This window comes from Thermobia domestica, chromosome 4 (assembly GCF_964235325.1).
Source record: "Thermobia domestica chromosome 4, izTheDome1.hap1.1, whole genome shotgun sequence".
NCBI lineage: Eukaryota > Metazoa > Arthropoda > Insecta > Zygentoma > Lepismatidae > Thermobia > Thermobia domestica.
The window spans coordinates 288268377-288290846 of record NC_137457.1 but is presented as its reverse complement, the minus strand read 5'-3'; the positions used below and the strand labels follow the sequence as shown (position 1 = coordinate 288290846).

Below are 22470 nucleotides of genomic sequence, written 5' to 3'. Positions count from 1 at the left end.
AATATATCAATATGATCGCATTTATCGAGTCGCTTGAATATTTTGAAAACTTCGGGATTATCGGAGTGTTCGGAAGAAACAATGCATTCGAGATTATCATAGTTGTATATAATATGTATTACATATATGCATGGTGTTCATATTAAAACTTCTCTCCTTAGCAATGAAGTGAAGGAAAAGTTTTTTCCCCACAGATCTGTACAAGGTTTAAGCAGTCTGTCAGAAGAGAGAAAGAGGAAGAGAAAACATGCATCAGCCGAATGGAATTGGAACCCAAGACACCATTAGTCTACTAATAGTCACTTTGCTGATTGCGTGAATAACGGGGTAGGCAGAAAAGTAATTTTACGTATGATTTCGACAAATACAACTTTGCAATAACTTATCAGATGAAAAAAGTTGTTTGACTAGTTTGACTGCAAAAAGAAATCATTGGAGAGGTGAAGGAACCGAACTGTTCATCACTACTTTTGATAATACCCGAAATTTCGATAATACTCGAAATGTCGATAATACCTGAAACTTCTTTAATACTCGAAATGTCGATAATACCCGAAACTTCGATAACACTCGAACTTTCGATAATACCCGAAACTTCGATAATACTCGAACTTTCGATAATACCCGAAACTTCGATAATATTCGAAATTTCGATAATACCCGAAACTTCGATAATACTCGAAATTTCGATAATACCCGAAACTTCGATAATTTCAAATACTCGAACGGTTTCGAGTAACCGATGACAACTCGATAAATTTTCACTCCCGAAGTTCGATAGGTCCTCAGCCTTATCGAACACCCCTAGTCGGAGGCCACCTTTCGCCTTCAGAACAGCCTTGATGCGACGTGGGATGGAAGCATAGAGGTCGTGAATGGTAGCAAGTGGAATTTTACACCACTCCTCGTGCAGGGCATCGGCCAGTTCTGTGAGAGAGGATGGAGGTGGAAATCGTCGCCGGAGTCGTGTTTACAAGACGGACCACAGATGTTCAATTATGTTGAGATCTGGTGATTGGGCGGGCCAGGGGAGGTATTGAACTTCATCCCAATGTTCCTCAAACCACGTTGCAACAACGCCAGCTGTGTGAATGGGTGCATTATCATCCTGAAAGATGGCGTCATTGTCCGGGAACAACATCCGGACTATAGGATGCAAGTGGTCTTCTAAAATTGCGACATAACCATTGGCAGTGATTCGTCCGCTAAGTATGACCACAGGACCCAATGAAAACCACAGCATCACCGAGCCGCCGCCATGTTTCACAGTTGGGCGGAGACACTGCAGATCATAAGCTTCTTTGGGCGTTCTCCACACATAAACACGGCCCGTGGTTGGGAATAGGGTGAAGGATGACTCATCCGACCATATCACACGTTTCCAGTCCTCAACGGTCCAAGTTGCATGGTCGCGGCACCATTTGCGGCGTGCGAAAGCGTTATGGTCCCTGATGAGCGGTTTGTCCCGTGCAACACGACCCCGTAAGTTCATGTCATGTAATTCGCGGCGGACTGTGATTGTCGAAACAGGGTCGTGATGATTGAGTTCCTCCGTCACTTGCTCCGCAGTGGCACGACGGTTCTGCGTGACAATGCGCTTTAATACCCGGCGTGACCTGTCACTCATGATTTTCTTCCGCCCACTGTTCCGCTTCCCCGATGTGGTTTTCCCGTGTGTTGTGTAGGCAGTCATCACCTTCGACACTGTCCCACGCGACACCCCTAACACAGTAGCCACTGCCGTCACACTCACTCCACATAACCGCGCACCAACAATTTGCCCTCTGAAAATCTGAGAGGTCTCCCATTTTACACTACCTCCGTCTGCTGCAGGCACTGGACACTGCTGTTCCACTGCGCCTGACGTAGTATGGAGACCGACCTAACACACCACCACCAGCGGTCCAGCGCTGCGGGCGCCACGACACCACTGCCAACCCATACATCTGACGTGTTACCAACTACAGGTGTTTCCATTTTTCTGATCACCATCTGTATATATATATATATATATATATATATATATATATGGTGAACTATATGTTGCTTGACAAAAATGCATTTACCTAGTATGAAACTTTTTCTTTTTAGTTTAATGTCTCACCATTAGCTCTAAGCTAAGGGAGACGATGATAAACGAAGTGGTGGAAAGATGAAAGTCGGAGGAAACGGGAGAATCCCGTGAAAACACACGCACACCGTTTGACCAACAGAAACCGCCACTTGCTGAAAGCTGGGATGGGAGAACATTGAGTTGGGTTAGTATTGTCACGAACCACACCAAAACATATCGTTTACGTCAATCCGTTACTGCTCCTCTAGTCAAGCTAGTGTCAAGGGACGCAATATTACATTGCAGTAATGGGACAGAACCAATGTTTCTCACCAGTTGTATTTTTACTTCAGTTAAAGGGCAAACCTTTTCTTGCTAGGTTCACTTGCCATACATTTATTTCAATCCAGAATTTTATTCGTCCCAGCCTATATTACAAAACACAATATGTCAGTGGCGCTAGTGGATGTACCGTAGGTCTCCTTTGAATAATCATCTAAAAATTAAATTTGTATGGCTTTCCCACTTCAATGGACGATGCCACGACTGAATTTACACGTTTGCTAGTTGGAAACCTTTTACACTGCCAATTTCTGAATAGACGCAGAAATCTTAAAAACAAAATAATTCTATATACAGAAAAAAGTTTATTCCTAAATAATGCAACATTACAATACAAAGTCTTTCTTAACAAGCGAAAAAAATGGGATGAAAAAAAAAAACTATTGCTTTAACAAATGCAGTATTATGTCACCAAAGTACACCGTCGTTTCATACACATCCCAGTCACAAAAAAAAAAAAAAAAGTATTTCGACTCTTCTACTGGGACATCGATTTAGTTAAGACACATGTGTGATTTCTGAACACGATCAACAATCCGTAACATTAAAAAAAAAAAAAGTGTCAAATTCTTAATTGCCGTAAGTAGATAATCGAAAAATTTACGTCCCTTGTATATATATATATATTCACAATTCAGATTTGCCCGTATTCTATCATGATTTTGCATAAGCTTATTATATTATACACACACACAAACATATATATATATATAATTTTTGTGTGTTTCAGTAGTATTTTATCCACGCATCCGTATCATTCAATTCAATATTAAGATGCGGCAACTTCATTAAATACATTTTAGATAGTTTTTTTTTTTTTTTTATTTTAAAGAGTATACCTTAAAGATCCGCTGTAGGGTTAATTTCTGACTCCTGCCTTAAGTCTGCAAAATTTTAATTAGCTTACTCTTGCAATACGTAATACTAAATGCACTCCGACTAAATTTTCAACTACAAACTGTTGTTAATAATTATATTTTCTTCTTATTTTATTACTGTTTTCTTTTCCGACGAACAAAATAAAGTGTTCTTTTGCCCTAATGAATAATCCAAAGGTCTGTACTTGAAGTCAAGGGATAGTACTTTAATTCTTTTTTAAATATACTAATTGCCCCTGACTATCAACTAGAGACAGAGAAACTCAACACATCCATCCTGGAGACACACACACAAAAAACAGAAAACAATGAACGCCAACAATATATATATATATATATATATATGTGATTCTACAAGTACAAACTATTGTAATGCTATTCGTTATCACAACTGAAAAAAAAAAAAAATGAGCATTAAAATATACCAGTATTGCCAAGTCATTAGAAATAAGTTTTTAAGACACACTAATATTTTTTTTAAAGTTTTTTCTTTTCTTTTTCCCCTAAAGACCATATTCAATATTGTGTTACTCAAAATATCATACGAAAACACAGAAAGAAAACACTGCTTGTTATAAACGCAATCCATACCGCTGATTATCACAAAACAACAACCAAAAAAGAATTGTGAATATGCCTTTTAAAACTGTAATTTCCACTTTTTAAATATTATTCTGTACTAGTTACAAAACCATACCGAATTCAACATATATGCATGTTGGCTGTTTTTAAGTAACATAACTAGCATAACATATATTATTAATTCTTCCAACTGTACGTATTCATACAAGCACTGTTTCATTGAACACTATTCAAAAGCTCACATTTTTAAAAGGAAAACAAAAAGAACAATAATTAATCATAAATTACATTAATTAATTAATTAATCTACGTTGCTACAAAATTTGCATCAATAATTGTTGTTTTTGTAATTTGCAAATATTCTTAATCATAAAAAATAATAAATTACGTAATAAAAAAAGATATCACTAAGTAATTATCAACAACTTTTTTTTATCATACGATTTTTTTTACATCTTACTACTGAACAATAGTACTAAACATTGTTCATAGAAAAACATGATTTTCTTCCTTTCTTACTTTTTTTCAATAGATATATAGCACCTATTTAACACACAACCATTATTATTATTAATTATTATTAATTATCATTACAAACTATTAAACATATACATAATTATTACTATGGAATTACACAAACTACTCGATCAGATCCGATTTCCTTTTCTAATAACTTGTAGACTACATAAACCATAACACTGTTTAAAAAAAACCGTTAGCATGTTGTAACAACTGTTGGAAACTATTGTCATCTTCAAAATATCTATTATTAATTAAATACGATTCATAATATACAGGGTCTTTCAAAACAACATCGACAACGTTTGGGAGGTAATTCCTGACATCAAGATAACACGAGAAGTATAGATTAAGTTGGGTGCACAAATGTTTACTTTCGGAGTTATAGGCTGCTGAAAACATAAAAAAAATGAACTTTAAAGGTCCATAGCTCCAAAACTATAGGACCTACCGTAGTCGGGTCAAGACTTCACTTAGGAACTAATATGTGCACTATCCAAAAATACATGTTTCGGAATCCTAAGGTACTCACGCAACAATTTTTATAGAGGGAGTTTGGTTACGGGCTTATAATCTGAAGTACTCACCAACTCCCTCTATAAATTGTTGAGTGACTACCGCAGGATTCTGAAACACGGATGTTTGGATAGGGCAGATACTAGTTCCTAAGTGAAGTCTTGACCCGACTACGATAGGTCTCATAGTACTGGAGCTGTGGCCCTTTAAAAGTTCATTTTTCCATGTTTTCGGCACCCTATAACTCTGAAAAGAAGCATTTGTGCACCCAGGTTGGTCTATACTTCTTGTTTTATCCTGGAGTCAGGAATTACATCTCAAACGTTGTCGGTGTTGCTTTGAAATACCCTGCATATACCCAAATTACTTTTCTTTTTTAAACTAGTACTTAAGCAACTGAAAAAAAAATGTATGTTTTTCCTTTGAAGCGTATTCGATACTAATTTTTTTCTCTTTGCCTTACCTTTCAGTAAGCCAGTGGCACGCATTGTTTCATATCCCAAAATACACAAGTTAGTTAATAAATAATGAACGAAAAATACTGTTGAGGTGTAAAAAAAAAAGCTTGATGCTGATAAATACATATATATATACTTATTTAATCAGTAAGATGTAGTACGTAAATAGCTAGACGAGATTCCGTTTTTACAATGTTTAATTTTAAGTATACTGACAAGAAATAACGGTATGTTCTGAAGGGTCTTCGTATTATTTATATAATGTATAAAGGCAACTTTTTCTGTTACGATTGCCAAGAACCTGTTCTCTATTTTCTTGACAATGTCTATATATATATAGAATACATTATTCAAAGAGGCACTGTACAATTTAAATTGAACTTTTTTTAAAATTATTTTATTTCTCTCATACTTACAAGAGATGGCAAATACTACATTTTTCTTTTTCAAACATCAAATTGTACAACAACAAATTCTTCATTACTGAGAACAGCATATATATTTATATTTTAACAATGATGCATTATTAAAAGTTAAAGTTTTTTTTGTTTGAAAAAAAAAATACATACTTTCTCCACGAAATCTCTCAGTTTACATTTTTTTCCGCATCTATACTCATTAAACGCATGCACACACATACAAACAAACACATGCACACAAATATACACAGAGTTATGCAACAAATACAATTCCAGATTCATTTTTTATGATGAGCATACTAGGCTGAAAAAGATTTCTGGAGCAAAAATATGTTTTAACGGAGAATTAAATAAAAGATAATCATCTTCATTACACTTTTTTTTTACCCCATTCATTCAAAAAATCAAAAATAAATTATTAGCCATCTCCTCAACATACGTCCAGACACACATCAAGGAAGTCGCTGTGATGTTTTTTTTTTCTTTCTTAAGATTTTTTTTTCAACTGTGCTTTCTGTTTTAGAAGTCTTCCTAAGTAACCACAAGTTGTCATTCCCAAGATGCCACTTAAACAACTGTAAAACAAGCCTTAAATTGTGCTGAATCAGTCTATTGTACACCTACAAAGTATTATTTCTGCTGCAAAATAAGTATTACAATTATTTGATGTAGTTGTTGTGTGTTCATATATATATAAAAAAAGAGAGGACCGCAAGAAAAAGAGTTAACCCTGGCCAGCCAAGTTTTTTACGCTGACGTCCCATTGACCAGCGCCTCTTTGGATTTAGACTCGGTCTTCTTTGAGACGGGAGGTGGTCGCTGATTTCTGTTCTTCGGTTCCCGTTGAGCTTTCGGGCCACTGCTATCTACAGCCGGTGTTCCTTCTTTGCTGTTAAATGCTGACTGATCGCTAGGAGGCTGTGTTTGAGCACCTACAAATAAATCATACACAAAATCATCATTCAAGTCAGAGAGTAAAAGGAGAGCAAATTGAATTAAGACGACAAAATTCAAAGTGAAAAGCTATTAATTAGTCACGCACGATGTTAACTCCACCACTATTGTCAACATGGTTTGCTTTCCAAAAGTATAAAACAAATTTCGAAGGCAACTTAATAAACAATGGCAAATCGCATTTTATTGAGATCGAATCCACACATCTATGTTCATCAGCGCTTTCTTTTCTTTTCTTTCTTTTTTTTTTTTTTTTTTTTTTTTTTTTCATTGCATTGCATTGCATTGCAAGTTGCTAAACAAAATCAAAGAAATGCGATGCCAGGGTTCTAGTGCACACACTAGTGCCAAGTACTAACCTATGTAAGTTTTATCTTTGCATGCAAAAAGGCTCCAAGTTAGCGTATTATTCACGGAACTAAACGCATTTAAAATACTGTCTTCTGCCATCGACAAATTACAGTTTTCTCTTTCCCTATCTTTTCTTACACTAGGCACATACATAGAAATTAATTTCGGGAAGAGTTCAAAATTATATGACAATAAGTTATATTAAAATTTGTAAAATTAGACTAAATTTACAGATAAGTCGGGATTGGGGGGTGCAACACGATCTATTCCCTGGGTATATCCCTGCTTTCACTATATCTTCTATCATGACTTTCAAAATTCATTTCTTCTCAAAGTCCTAACCAGTTTCTTTCAATCTTTTTCATCATGTTTAAAACAAGTCTTCTCTTTTTCCCTATCTTTCCTTCCACCATATTATCACGTCTCTCAGAATACAATTTTTTCTCAAATAACTGTACCTACCAGCTTCTTTCCCCCTTTTTAATCGTCTTCAATATAGTTCTATGCATTTCATCATGTCTCTCAGAATATAATTTCTTCTCAAACAACTGTTCCTACCAGCTTCTTTTCCCCTTTTTAATAGTCTTCAATATAGTTCTAAGCATTTCATCATGTCTCTCAGTGTAATTTCTTCTCAAACAACTGTTCCTACCAATTTCTTTCCACTCTTTTAAAATTATTTCAAAAACTTCACAAATGCTCTCTGCATTTATCATCATCATTTTTTCCACCGAAGTGAATTTTTTTTCCCGAAGAGCTATATCATTACTTTTTCTTCATGACAAACTTGTTCGCGTTCAGTTTTACACATCGTTAAAGGTAAGTAATAAATGTCCCCTTGCTTGTCTTACACATAGTTCACACTGAAATTCTGATTTCCATGGCTAACGAAGAAAATTTTCTCTGACCTCCAACACTGCGAGCAGTATCATTTATAGTTAAGTTTAGAAAAAGAGAAATTAATCTTTTAATTGGCCTCTATCATATTCCAATGCTATCCATTCTAATTTTTTTTTTTTTTTTTTTTTTAAATACAGGTATAAGCTTACTTTTCTACTGTAAATAATACTTACTATGAGTTACATTTCCTGTCTTTGGAATACAATGCAACATTAATACCAAATCCACAAACAAAAATAAAAAAAAAAGTTCTGTGCAGCGGACCCCAGGGGACGGATTCGATGTATTTTGTTACACAGAATCCAAATTTCGAAACCCCAGGACGATTGACCGTGTCATTTTTTTTTTTTTTTTTTTTTTTTTAATGGGCGAAACACATGTGTATCCTCCCTATCCAAAATCGCTCAAATTTTTCGCACAAAAAATTGTCACGGTCAATCATCCTAGGGTTTCGAAATTTGGGTTTCAATGCACAGTGCTTTTGTGTGTGTGTGTGTGTGGCTGTGTTAAGGGTATTCCCCTATACAAAATCGCCCTCAAAAAACAATACGGTCAATCGTCCTGGGGTTTCGAAATTTGGATTCTACGTAACAAAGTAAATCGATCGAAAGTCCACTGCAAGAGAATTTTTTATTTTATTTTATTTATTTATTTTCTTTTTGTCTGGCTGCGATATACTCTAACTACTGTCTCTGTATTCTGAACACACTTGAATATAAACAAGTAAACATTTATCATAATTTGGCCTATACAGCCTTTTCATATTCTTTTTAAGTCTGCATTAATTCTTTGAGGTATTCTTCATACCACATGTAAGCAACTCTAATGCTTATTAACATAACTTCAGTAACACGAACTCTGAATACTTTCATGAAATCTGATTGCATTTTCCCCTGAGTCTGCTATGAAACATAGCAATTTCCTAGACTTTGGGCATATTTTGAAGCATTTCCTTGACTCACTTTAATTTCCTTGACTTTACGTCCTTCCCTAACTTTTAAGGGCCAGTGTTAACCAGGGTTTAGACAATAACACAACCCAATCCACTCCACTCCACTACAGACCACACACCATATGACTGAAGACCGGTCGTAGAATTGAGTCAGGGATGCGACAAAAATAAGGTCTGTTTGCACCCGTTCAAGACCATAATGAAAATTGAGAAGGAAAAAAAAAAAGTTCCGAAAAAAATAAAATGCAAAAGAACATGATCACACTGAAACAAGTATAAAAGTATAAAAGTAGAAGGTAAAAAGACACTACTCAGTTGGACTATACACACAGTAAAAGGGGATGTTAGTTAAAAACAATGAAATGTTAAATCATCATTTCTGCTGGGGCTGCTCGGTAAGAAGTGTACGCAGGGTTTACCCTGATTAGTAGGGATAAAACTGTGCAGAAAGAAATAAGGCCATGAAGAATGCTGTGACAAAACAAGACCACGATAAAGCGAATAAAATAATAGTAACACCAAAAAACTATAGTATTTAAAACTAGTGATCAGGTAATGAAAAAACGAGTAAAGACAAACACGCACACACACGAGTCGAGAAATAAAATGTGGGTTATTGTAAAGTAGTAATCTCAGGCTTAGAAGGATATCATAACGCAGTCAAAGCTGAGCCAAAGTGGGGCAACCGACATGAAGATGAAGAATTGACAAGAATGCATCACAAAAGGGTAACTCGGAGCTGCAACCCCATACAAAAGACTGGCATGTGTGAGATGGCTGTAGGCAAGTTAAAAGTATTTCCTCTCGACGAGACGGTCGAAAACTAGAGATTCAAACTCTTAAGCAAAGTTCGATGGCATGCAATTTGTTGTTACATGCCACAGTAGCCCAATCCTACTGCTGTTACTGCAAAAGACGAGAAAGTACACCGAGAAAAGATCAATGCGAGGCAGAGGCGTTAGGAGTTCAATATCATGAAGAGCTACATCTTTTGCCACAGAATCCGCCTGCTCATTGTCAGAAAAGCCCACATAGCTGAGAATCCAACAAAATTAGAGAACAGAACCAGCAGCAAGTAAAGGGAGTATGTTGAACTAGAGGGTGGTGTGTGTAAACATTAATAAGGCTAGTAAGAGCACTTTTGGAGTAAAGACATGATCAGAATACGGGCAATCGTGTAGATCTTAGAGTAATCTAAGGCTTGAAGAATATTAAGCAGCTCAGCACTAAAGAAGGATATAAAAGAAGGAAGGCAGTACTTACAACGGGTATGGCCAAAGATAAACGCACAGCCAGCAAAGCCATTTTGTTTCGAGCCAACGGTATATGAATACAAAAAGTCAGCATAGCAGTGTAACATAGAGCGAAACTCTTGCTGATATTGGTAATCAGTAGTGGTAGACTTATCGGAACACGTTAACTGAAATGACGTACTAGGAAAATTAATCTGCGAGGGTGAGATAGTACGAAAACCCAAGGAATACAAGTTTGGCACAGCTACAGCCAATTCATCCACAACGTCTAATGCATGAATCACAAAAGGTCTGGAAACACAAGGATGTGCTGCATACACGCTTTAAGAACAAAAGAAGGTGATCAGGAAGTGCTTCACGACCTGTAAAATAAAGGAAGAAAATAAAATGAAATCTTTGAGTTTTACGTCCCACGGTTATGCCGGCAAGGCTAAAGGAGACTGTGATCCAACCCATGGTGGAATGAAGAAAGTGGGAGGAAATGGGAGAACCCCGAGAAAACCCAATCACACGGTGTTTGTCCACCACAGTCCACTTGGCGTAAGGTGGGATCGAACCCAGGACACCAAGCACCAGAGGTGAACGCTCTATTACTAAGCCACCGTGGCCCCTTGTATCAACATAGAGGATACGTGTAGCGATAGTACGGGAAGTACCTATAGACAAACAAATACCAAGATGATGGACATATCCAGCTAACTTATAACAAACTGTATATTATCACAACTGTAGTCCAGTTTAGAACTGACAGAGTACTGTTAAGACGTAAGAGTACTGTACGATCCACACTCCCACGAAAGATGAGGAAGGGAGTTGCGCTATAAGGTAAGTATATTTCAATTTACGTACACATTGAAACCAAGTGCATTTGTTATCAAATTTCAAGACAAGAAAACGAACACTATTGACAAACGATAGGGGCGTTCCGTTAAATAAAGGCCAGGACTGGAAACACAGGTACGTAACCGACACAAATAAACACATTTAGTTTTGTCGATAGAAAACGGAACCCAGTCGGAGTTGCTCAGGTACTTAAACGATACAGAGTAAGTTGGAGTTGTCGTGTGGATGTATGAAGATCATAGGGCCGACAGTAGATGGTAAGATCATCTACATAAAGGAGACCCTGAAAAGTAGTAGCAATGTAAGACATTACACTATTCACAGCCACACCAAACAAGATCACACTCAAAATATTACTCTAAGGGACATCATTTTCTTGAAAGAAGCTATCAGAAAGTGTACAGCTAACTCGTTCTCCAAAATATACGTCGCCTAAAAGTTGTTTTAAAAACAAAGCCATACGGCCACGCAGTCCCTAAGAATCAAGCTGTTGCAGGATTCCAGTGCGCCAGATTGTATCATAAGCGTGTTCGAGATCGAAAAAGACAGCCACTAAATGTTTCCCATGACGAAAAGCATCCAGAATGACAGTTCCATGATAAACAAGACAGATTAAAAGTCGAACGAAATTCGCGAAATCCACATTGGAAGTTCGAGAGTAAGAACCAGACCAACTAAAGATTATCCTGCTTTTCAGAAACCTTGCAGATACAGCTAATAAGACAAATAAGCTTACAGCTGGAACTACAATGTTGACTTTACCAGGTTTTAAAAAAGGGAGAATATAAGCCTCTCGCCAGACTATCGGAAAGTGACTATCAAGCCAGATATGATTAAATAAGATCAATAGAGAGGTTTTACCATGAGGGTACAGATGAGTAACAGAGAATAATTGATGAAATCAGGACCTGGAGCAGTATCCTTAACTGAAAAAACATAGTCTAGTTTTTTAGCAGTAAAAGGGCGATTATAGGGTTTCACAGTACTGTAGTTAAAGGATTTATGCGTGCGTTCAAAATGGGTCGAGCTAGAGGCACAATAACTAGCCAATTCACTTGCTATTTGCTTCTGATCAGTGACCAAATCGTTATCAACGTGGAGGGTTGAGACACATGGCGTCCAACAGAGGACCAAATATTAATCGAACTAGAGGTAGTTGACGTGGAGACATATACATGCAAACACCGACATTTAGCCTGCTTAATTAGGTATTGGGCTTGAGCACGAAGTTGACGAAACTGTCCCAAATTATCATCAGTTGGGAATAGCATGACGAATTTTTTCGGCCATGACTTGGTTCGCGAAAAGAAGGAATAGAAGAATCGGCAGCTACCAGTAAACTTTTCCGAAATAATGCAGTACACTCATCAATAGACAGGTTGGGAACATCGTCAAAAATAAAAATTTAAGAGAACTGAGCCCAATCCGGACGATGTAAATTGTAAGTAGATTGGCGAGAGTTACGCACACTAGACAGATCATGAATGATTATGGAGAAATGATCCCCAAAGCAAGATAAACACTCCACATGAGAGGACACCTAATTGGGAGCTACAAATGGAAAGGTCTAAGTCGGTGAACGTGCCCGTGGCAGTGGTAAATGCGTAGGACTGCCATTAAACATATCAAGCAAGAGAGTAATTTCTCGACCCCGAGCCTCTGTCTGAGGTGAAACACACTATCAATGGCAGACATTAAAATCACCAAGAACTACAGGTTGGTAACTAGCGATCAAGTTGTTTCAGATCATGCACTGCAAAGTGATCAAGACGACTAATATAAATACTACAAAAGGTTTGGCTGTTGGAGAAGAAGAAGAAGAAAAAAAAAAAAACAGCAACATCTTGTAAATTATTTTGAAAATGTAAGAGTGAGAAATTGAAGATGTTCAAGACATCGATTGCCACACCTCCTGCAGCATAGCCATTGGGAACTTGGTCATGTCAATAAAGAGTATTACCTGAAACGATAGACGAATGGGTGGGAATAAAATGAGTTTCCTGAAGGCAAAAGAGGACAGAACTAATTGTACACAGTAGTTGCTTAAATTCTTTGAAATGGACGAAAAAACAATTTAAATTCCATTGGAGTAAATCCATCAAGAGCGAAAGAGCAATGAAATAATGAAATGAAATCTTTGAGTTTTACGTCTCACGGTTATGCCGGTTAGGCTGAAGGAGATGGTAATGATGAATAATGTATGAAATGGTGGAATGAAGAAAGTGGGAGGAAACGGGAGAACCCCGAGAAAACCCACGCACACGGTGTTTGTCCACCACAAAGTTCAATTGGCGGGGATAGGGATCGAACCCGGAACCCCAAGTACCAGAGGTGAACGCTCTACCACTGAGCCACCGCGGCCCCAGAGCGAAAGAGCGTTAAGATTAAGAAGAACTCTATTTGGATTTTTTCTTCTTCTTAACTACATCAAACTGATCAAGGTCATCCACTACCATATCATCAAAAAGAAAAGAATCACTATGAGGGAGACTGCCAGGTAGACTAGCAGAAGATCTGGGCTTCTTAGGAGCAAGAGGGATGACAGATTTAACTCTTTGGGATTTCATCTTGGTAATATGAAAGTGATCTTTGGAAATGGTCAAGGGTTGGGAGCTAGAGATCGGAAGTTGTTTCAGGAAGACCCTTCATAAGGAACTAGGAATCCAAACTGATTTCGCATGAGAATCAAACTTAGGATAAAGACATACCGAACATGCCTCGAGGTCGAGGGTTAAGTCGCGGTCACTGCCTCGATAATAACAAATGCATGAATTCAAATGGGTAAGCCCATGCCGGAGATGTACGCTACTTCGCGGCCTAAAGGTCGATCGCGATGATAAACAACAGAGTTTGTTTTTACATCGATGTTCAGTGGAAGCATCGCTGTGGCTCATGTTCTCATTGGTTCTCCCTGAAGCGCTGCACGGAATAAAATCTTCACTTCTTCAGAATTTTATCTGCAAAGAATTGTATCTATGCTCAAGAGGTTGTGCTTCACTTTAAATTTGATTATGAAAGACATATTAGAAGAACTAATGAGGAATGTTCCAGCAATATGGATAAGAGGCACAAACGTCATCATAATAGGCACGTTTTAAATAGAGAACAGAAGAAAATAACAACTCAAATGGGAATGTTAGATGGGAATTATGGGAATGTTATTCATATTTATTTAAGAATTATACTGTAACTTATTATTATATAAGGCAGTGGCAATTACAGGCCCGAAAGCCTGAAGTCTCTAAATTCCGGAATTCCTAAAGAAGAAGAAGCTAGAGTTAATCATACCTATGATTAAAAACTTCACCCCCCCCAACTCCGGGATTAATAAAAAAGAATTTCTTCTAAATTCGTTACTGATATAACGTAAAGAAACACGTGTAGAGACAGGCACGTATCCATAGGGAGGCAACATCGAATAATAGAAATACAGTGACGAAACTGCATTTGGTGAAAAATTAATCCTCTCGAAACCTGAAGACACACCTGTTTTTCATTTTACTGGGAAATGATTTTTCGCCTGAGTGCTGAAAGGGGAAATTTCTTCACAGAAAATTGAAAGAAGGTAAAAATCTTTCGATTTATTGACAGAGATGGACAAGAGATGAGACTCAAATATTTTTGAAAAACAAGAGACGAGACTTTGGTATTTCCCCTCATGTCTCGTCTTGCGTCTATCCCTATTTATAAATTGTTTAGTAATGTCAATTTCAAAATGTGTTTTCGCTGTGATTTTTATGCACTGACGGAATAATTTCAGACGCGTCACAGTAATGTTTCTCCTCACACTAAGTACTCATAGCGAGGATGCGACCTCCTCACTATGTGCGCCCTTCATAAATCTAGACCTAGACATCGAGTAGCGACCGCGACTTAAACCTCGACCTCGGTAGTGAGATATGTCTTTCCTTTAGATTTCGGTTTCCGATGCTCTTTGGCACCAGTTGATGATGATGCGCCAGTTATATCTGTAGCAGGTGGAGACGTAGAGACCTCGACAAACTGGGTATCTTGGCAGTTGGCTGCAGTGACTGCAGGTTACTCATTCATTTGCAGTAAAACCAACTGCAAATGAATGAGTAAGCTGCTATTGTTTGCGTGAATCAGCAGCACAAATTGTCTCAGTAACCATCAAAACACGAAAGACTTTGTTAGGTTTAAAGGACTAACAATATTTAGAGTATGCGGGACGAGACCCTTTACAGTAGACACAAGAAGGAGCGAGGTTATAGGGAATATCATGTTCAACCTGATCACAGAAGCATATAACAGTCTGAGCCGAGTGATAAATGTTGGCATTTGAAACAACATAATGACAGTGGAATATATGGTCCTATCTTGAGAACATAATAATTTCTCTCACTGATGATCGGGGCTCAAAAACAAGAAAACATAAGGAGGGTTAAGCTTACGAACGGTATTTTTTTTTTCTGAATTACATGCTAGTCGGAGAGCTCTTTTTAGCTGCTCTTCGCTGATATCTTAGAAACTAAATCAAGTGATGACGCCTCTACCAGTGTTCAGTTGACAGTGGCTTCGACTAAGACAGGGACAGGTTCCGACGACGTCCAATTCAATAACAATTTAGACTGCTTGTCGGTTACGGTATGCACTCAAAGTTCCATTGTATTATTTCCTAATATGGCCAAGGGAAAGATGCAGTTCGAAGCATAGAAAATGTTACAAAAAGTTTAATTCCACCTTAGGAACAAACTCTTGCGCCGTGTGCTTATGCATTCCGAAATACACTTCTCATCGACTAGTTACTTCCGGTAATTAACCCAACTCACCCCTTCCTCCACCTCTCGTTGTCTAAAGCGATGTGTGACGTAATGTACTCTTTCCATACAGATGGAAATAACAGGAACCAGTTTACAAGGTTTCGCTCTAAAACAGTCTCTTTTATTCGTTTGTTCTGAAATGCCTCTCTAAAGCCTGAATAAAACAAAACATCACAAAATGTTCCCATAGGTTAGTAAACACCCTTATTTGTATTCTTTCCCTTCTTCAAAGGCTGCATATCACATCAACCTAGGAAGATGCTCCTTGTGAATTCTATGGAAATTGTTAACCATGGCAGTAGGTTTTGTGCTTCCCGAAGTCTGTAATGCGGGCGCAGAGCTCTAAAAACTCCTGACAGAAATGAGTGTTATTCATTTCTTGTCAGTAATTGCAAGCAAATGTTCCAGTTGGCGTCATTTGGGCAGGACAGTAATTGCCCCCTCTCTTGAGCTTGAGAAATACATATTGTTGGATCAAATGTGTAGTAATATAATAAAAGAAAGGTCAATCCCAGCTCGCGCCAAGTAAACTTTGTGATAGCCAAACACCGTGAGCGTGAGTAGTTCTCCCGTTTTCTCCCACTTTATCATTCCATCATTTTTTCATTACTAATCGCCACCGTCTCCTTTATCCTCCCCGCATAATCGTGGGACGGAAAACAAAGATTTCATTTCATTTTTTACTAATAAAAAAAAATGAAACTATTATGTCGGCGGAGAATATCCGCCCCTCCCTGGACCAGGGCAAAATCTAAAATGACGCTGCTTTTAACAACAAACCTATGTAGTTACAATAGCACATTGTTAGAGCGCTTACATTTGGTTTCAAGAGTCGAAGGTTTGATCCCAAACCATAAAAGTTCATGGGCGACATTGAGAGAAAAACAGATATGGAGACAGTAAGGAATGATTTAAGTTTAGAATTGGAGAAAATTGATCGGACAGCATCCGTATTATGATGAAAATTGTGACTTTGTGAAACATAAGAAGGAAAGGTTCCGAACTGCGAGGATCACATTAGGCAGTTGTTGAATTAAGATGGAGAATTCTTTTTAGAGCATCAGATGATTACGAAGGGAGAGAAAGTTCTTAACATCTAGAGAATTAAGAATTTAAAACATTTTGAGCTTCCGAGCCGGGTTTCGAACCACGAACCTTTTAGTTATCGATCCATGACTTTATCCACTCAGCCACGGAGAACTCTACGAAGCCTGTCACATACTTTTCCTTTACCTACTAGAATGGAATATTCCAAACGTTGATTCGGTGGATGCGCCGTTCATATGGCACACAGACCTCTTGTAGCTTAGGTATAGGGTGTACGTATAATGAACTTCCCCTTGTTCAGGAACCTTTTTGTAAGTCAGTAAAATTTATTCTTATTGTGTTCATTAAGTTATATTTGATAGAACTATATGATAAGATAGTGCTAAATACTTTGCGTCGTTGTCTGTTACATGAATGTTTAATGTAAGGGATTCCTACTTGGATGATCTTAGGTTCGAATCCCGACCATTCTTATTGACTTTTTCTTGTAGCCAAGCTCATACTGTGCCACCGAGAAACTTAATTTTGAAGTAAATGTAGTCACAGCTAGTTTAAGACGAAATTATATTCAAATATAATATTTGTTTTTACATACTTTTCTTTAACTTACGATGATTCAATGTTGATATGAAATCCTACTACCTTTATGTAATTCATTTCCCTATTTCATATCATGCTGAATGTTTGCACAACGACGGCAGTTGGACGGTAATAAATAAAAAAAAAAAAAAAAAAAATCCCAATTTTACTGTAATATATGTAACTTACAAATTTATGCAAATTTATAACTCACAAATGGGTATGTTCACGTCATTACTTTGAGAAGATGAGGGTTTAGTGAACGGCATTCCTTCTCTGGTGGTCATAGGTTCGAATTTCGTCAATTCTTGTTACTTTTTTCTTTTAGTTACACTTAGTTTATGCATTCGTATCTTCAAGCTTGAATCAAATATAGTATCAGCCAGTGAATTAATTGTAGCTGACATTATTTTCAAATATGACAGATTAATACATGCTTTTCATTAGCTTACAATATACAACTTTGAAAATAATACTACATTCAACTTTGTAGCTACATTTAATTCACTAGCTGTTATTGTATTGGCTTCAAGCTTGAAGATCTGGAATGCATAAACTAAGTGTAGCTAAAAGAAAGAAAAAAAAAACTAAGAAAAATGGACGAGATTTGAACACAGGAACACCAGCGTAGAAATCGCGTTCACTAACTCTTCATCTAATAAGCCATGACGTAAACATGACTATTTGTAAGTTATAAATACTCATCCAAATGAAACCATTATGAGAATGTATAATAACTTGTTTGCTCTTTTTCTCTTCAAAAGCGTAACATATTTAAGACAATTTGTTTCATTTTCCATTAGAACTTCGAAAAAGATGATTTGTGTTTGAGTATATTGTCTTCTTTATCAGTCATTTCTACCCAATACAACTCAATTCACACAACAGTAAAACTCTTACTGCCTTAGAAAATGTTCCTAAAAAGGAAAACTGCATCATGCACCCTGAACAGTGGCGTAACGAACTGGTGCGCGGTGCGGGAGGCTCACGGCAGAAGGGGCCCATTTAAGTTTTGTAATTCCTCTTTGTAGGTTTCTATATAATTTCATACTTTTTCCTTAATGCCTAAAATGGACACTACTTCATTCTTAAAAGAAAAGGAAGTTGTAAAGGAACTGCAGGCTGTACAATCTACTCAAAACATTTATCACCTCTTTGCTGCAACAACTTTAACGGACAGTAATAAAAGAAAAGATTGCGTGTAATTTCAACTTAGAATGCATTAGCTAAAGTTTTATTCTTAGATAACTGTCAGTGCTAGTAGTGTTCCGTATTTGTTTAGAACCCTCCTCATTTATAACTGTATCTCACTTTTCCTGTGAACTAAACGCCATTAAAACCTATATTCGTAGCACAATGGTACAGATGACGTTGAGCTCTTTGGCAATCTTCAGCATGGAAAACGAAAAAACACATTGGTACTGAAAAAGTACTCAACAAATTCCTCTTCGAAAAAGATCACATGCACAGTTGTTTTTCAGATGGTAATTTATAGGTATACTTAAGTTGGTTGAAATTCCTGCATAGCTAGGGGCTAGACACTGAAACCATCCCCAATAAAGAGGAAGGTGACATGTAAAAGTAGTCAAATACGAACGACATTAGTGTCGAATTCATAGTTTTCAGGGTTACAAAAATGAATAGTGACACTGTTGATTATGTTTAAGTACGAGTTAAGCCTTGGTTGGCATAGAGGTCACAGTGGGAGGGTGACAGGCAAAAAGAATCGAGAACGTTCTATACTTGTGTCGAATGCATAGTTTTCGGAATCACTGACATAAATAGTGCCATTCCAGATGTAGTATATGTCCAAGGTCGGAACCATTGGCATGAGGGTCAGAGGGGAGAACCAATGAAGATTTCCGAACAGTTCCTTTGGCATGAGTTTCAATACACTAGGAGTAAAAAGTGGTAATGCACAGATACTGGTGTCACATCCGGACCTATCAGAGATACGATTTCTGGGGAATTGTCGTTGCATTATCCCCTGATCACTAGCAAAAATCGTCACTGCTTTTTAGGGCCATAGGCGGAAACTTATTTCAGGAATAGAAAGCTTTTTGATGGGTCCAAATTCAATATGAGGATATACTGTACTAAAATGTCTATCATCATCTCTAAAAATAGGTAAAATTTACAGATAAGTAGTGATACTGGGGGACAGGGGGTTCTGGACCGCCAGGGCCTACATTATGTGCATGTCCCTACTGCTCTGAGTCGTCGTAAGCTTCTCTTCAAACGTATAAGACATACCATGTATATAAGAAATGTAGTAGAGAATAAAATATAAATAGAAAATATGTAATTATAACTAAGAGGTAGAAAATAATTACAAACTAAAGTTAAAGGACAAGTTTTTAAACGATCACACTTGAAAGGAAAAATATATTTATAAAGCCATTTTCCACTTATGCAGGGCTAAAAACAAGTGAAGAGCGCTCAACTGAAGTGCCACTATTCATCTCTTCGAATAAGAAAGCTATTAATCCGACACCACTATCTTTCGTATTCTATTACTTTTTTACATGTCATCTCTTCCTCTCCTAGGGATGGTTTCAGGGTCTTACACCCTACAATAAATTGTTTAGATGGTAATTTACACATATACTAAATTCGTTTGCATTTCCTCCAGGAGTCCATGTTGCATCTTACGGTTTATTGTGCTTTTTTTTTTTTCTGAGTTGAACTTCCTAAATATTGTTAAGGTACTTGAGTTCAAAACGAAGAAATGCTACGATATATCATATTATAAAAGTAATCCAACTAAATTTTATTTACATCATCACTTGTGTTTGTTAAATTTTATTATCTTGTAAAAGGTTTAAAAAGAAATTATGTCATAGAGTTTATTCACATTAATTATGATTCCTGGTTATTGTTATGAAACAAGATATTGCAAGCTAGTATATTACATCAAAAGAACTTAAATAATAAGACTGTTAGATATCTGTCACTAAATCAACATTTTAATTTCGAAATTGTATCACAGCAAACGTTTGTAATATTGTAAAATCATTGTATTCATTCTTTCCAGTAATTTCTTAGATTGGCAGAATTTAAAATATCTGGAATTTTGTGTCCTGAAAATTTTTAAAGGTTTTTGGACAGCAGAATGTTCTTTCTCAATTGAGGTTCCACGTGCTTGCTGATACCGTTGCGGTCTGGAAATTTCTTTGAAATCTGCAGTCTCACGTTTTTCGGTCATACGCGCCCGCACGATGAAACTTGTGAATTAACGTTACGATATTATTCGAGTTAGAATAGTGCTAAAAGGATTTAAGAAAGACTTCTATTATTATGTGCTCTAATCATCAAACTATATAATTTCTTGAGGACATTTTATTTTGGCCGAAGACTAAGGTGTGGAATTGGGTCTTCTTGACAGCAAGGAACCAGCACACAACAGGTATGACATTCTTATTTGGCCTAATTCCTTTATCATTATCCTTCACAGATTCCAGATAGCTACAGAGGTTGTTCAGCCTACGTTTGGCCGATTTCGTTCCTTCCCCCTCCCGGGCAGAATGGACTCACCCGACCTGGCTCGTCGCATCCTGCAGTGTTGTGCAGTGGCTTCCTGGGAACAGAGTTGTTTTTCCGCGCGGACGACAATAACGTACAAAACAAGACCATTGTTGTGAGTGTTGTGTTAAATTTGTTTCCAAGTGTGTGGGTTTCTGCTTTGACCAAACTGCCGCCCAAACCAAGCCGGTTTTGGGAAGGTTGTGTTGCGGCTCTTTATGACGCCCACTTTAGTGTTTCTGTCATTAGAAAACAGTGCAAGAAGAATGGTTGCAACATCAGTTTAAGTGGAATAAAAAATGTTATTAAAAAGTACAAGGGCAACGAAGCTCCACATTTGGAACACCAACGAAGTTGCCTAGGAAGCGGGAATGCACCAAGGTTACCTCCACCATGCAGAGGAAAATTTGCAAAATGGCAATGCAAGAAAATCCGCCAACACAAAGTGTATGGCTAATCGTCTTGACGTGTCTTTGGGGACTGTGAGCCGGAAGTTACACCAACTCAAGCTGGAAAAAGTCATGAAAGCTCACGGCCATCTTCTCACGGATGCCCACCAAAAGGAACGAAAGTGTAACGCCCGGAAACTGTACGAACGGCATCTGGCAAAACAAAGGTGGATGTACGTCGTAACGCTCAATGAAGTATAGATTTACCTTTCCGACTGCGACAAACCGAGAGCCATCATGTACCGAAAGAAAGGCGCCAAGAACTTCAGAAGGTGGGTTCGTGTCTATAAAAAATCCTTCCCAAAAGAGTTCATGGTCGTTACTGGCTACTGTTACCAAGGTAAGCTGAAGATTTGTAGGGTGGCGAAGAACTGCAAAATTAATTCACAGTATTTTCAGGAGCAAATCATGCGGCCGATCTACGAGCATGAGATTCCAACAATGTACGAAAATGACGCCAATCTGGCGTGCATTCACATGGACAAGGCCTCATCAAATACCTCACGATCATCCCTCGCATTCTACAGGGAGATTGAGGAGGCAAGTGGTATACAGGTGATATTTTTCAATGAGGTACCTGTTAAATCTTCAGATGCAAGTCCTATAGACTATTGTGGATTTCGATTGCTGAAGCGGGCTTTGGGAAAACGGCGTGTGATAACTGTGGAAGGACTTTGGAAACCTGTGCAAAGGGAATGGGACAAGATTCCCCTTCCAGTTCCTCAGAGAAGCCCATTACAGTGGAAATTACGCTGTCGGGCTATTATAAGGAACCAAGTGAAACACACCGAGCACTTACGGACCTGGCGCCATGGATTCTTGTAAATTTTTAGGTAAGTCGAAATTGGCCAAATGTAGACTGAACAACCTCTGTAAACATGACCAATCTAAATTTCTTGAAACCTCAATTTTTGTACAAACCTGTTCCTAATAAATCGGATTGACATGAACACAAAGAGTTTACTATTTCACATATCAGCTTCAGTAATCATTACTCTAATAGAGATCAGCTTACATGTTATACAATTTTAGCTCAAATTTTGGAGTGTATTCAAGAGAGAAATCTAAGATG

The 22470-nt window shown here is 37.5% G+C and overlaps 1 protein-coding gene across 5 annotated transcripts in view; it reads right to left on the bottom strand.

The window, feature by feature from the left end:
• Positions 1-2680: 2680 nt before the first annotated feature.
• The window catches only part of Fmr1 (synaptic functional regulator FMR1), a 242821-nt gene continuing 223031 nt past the window's right edge, over positions 2681-22470 (bottom strand). For all 5 annotated transcript variants that reach the window (XM_081756090.1, XM_081756095.1, XM_081756093.1 and 2 more), the window contains one exon: positions 2681-6699. In XM_081756090.1, the coding sequence (XP_081612216.1) occupies positions 6515-6699 (185 nt within the window). In that variant the 3' untranslated portion in view covers positions 2681-6514. The remainder of the gene's footprint in view (positions 6700-22470) is intronic.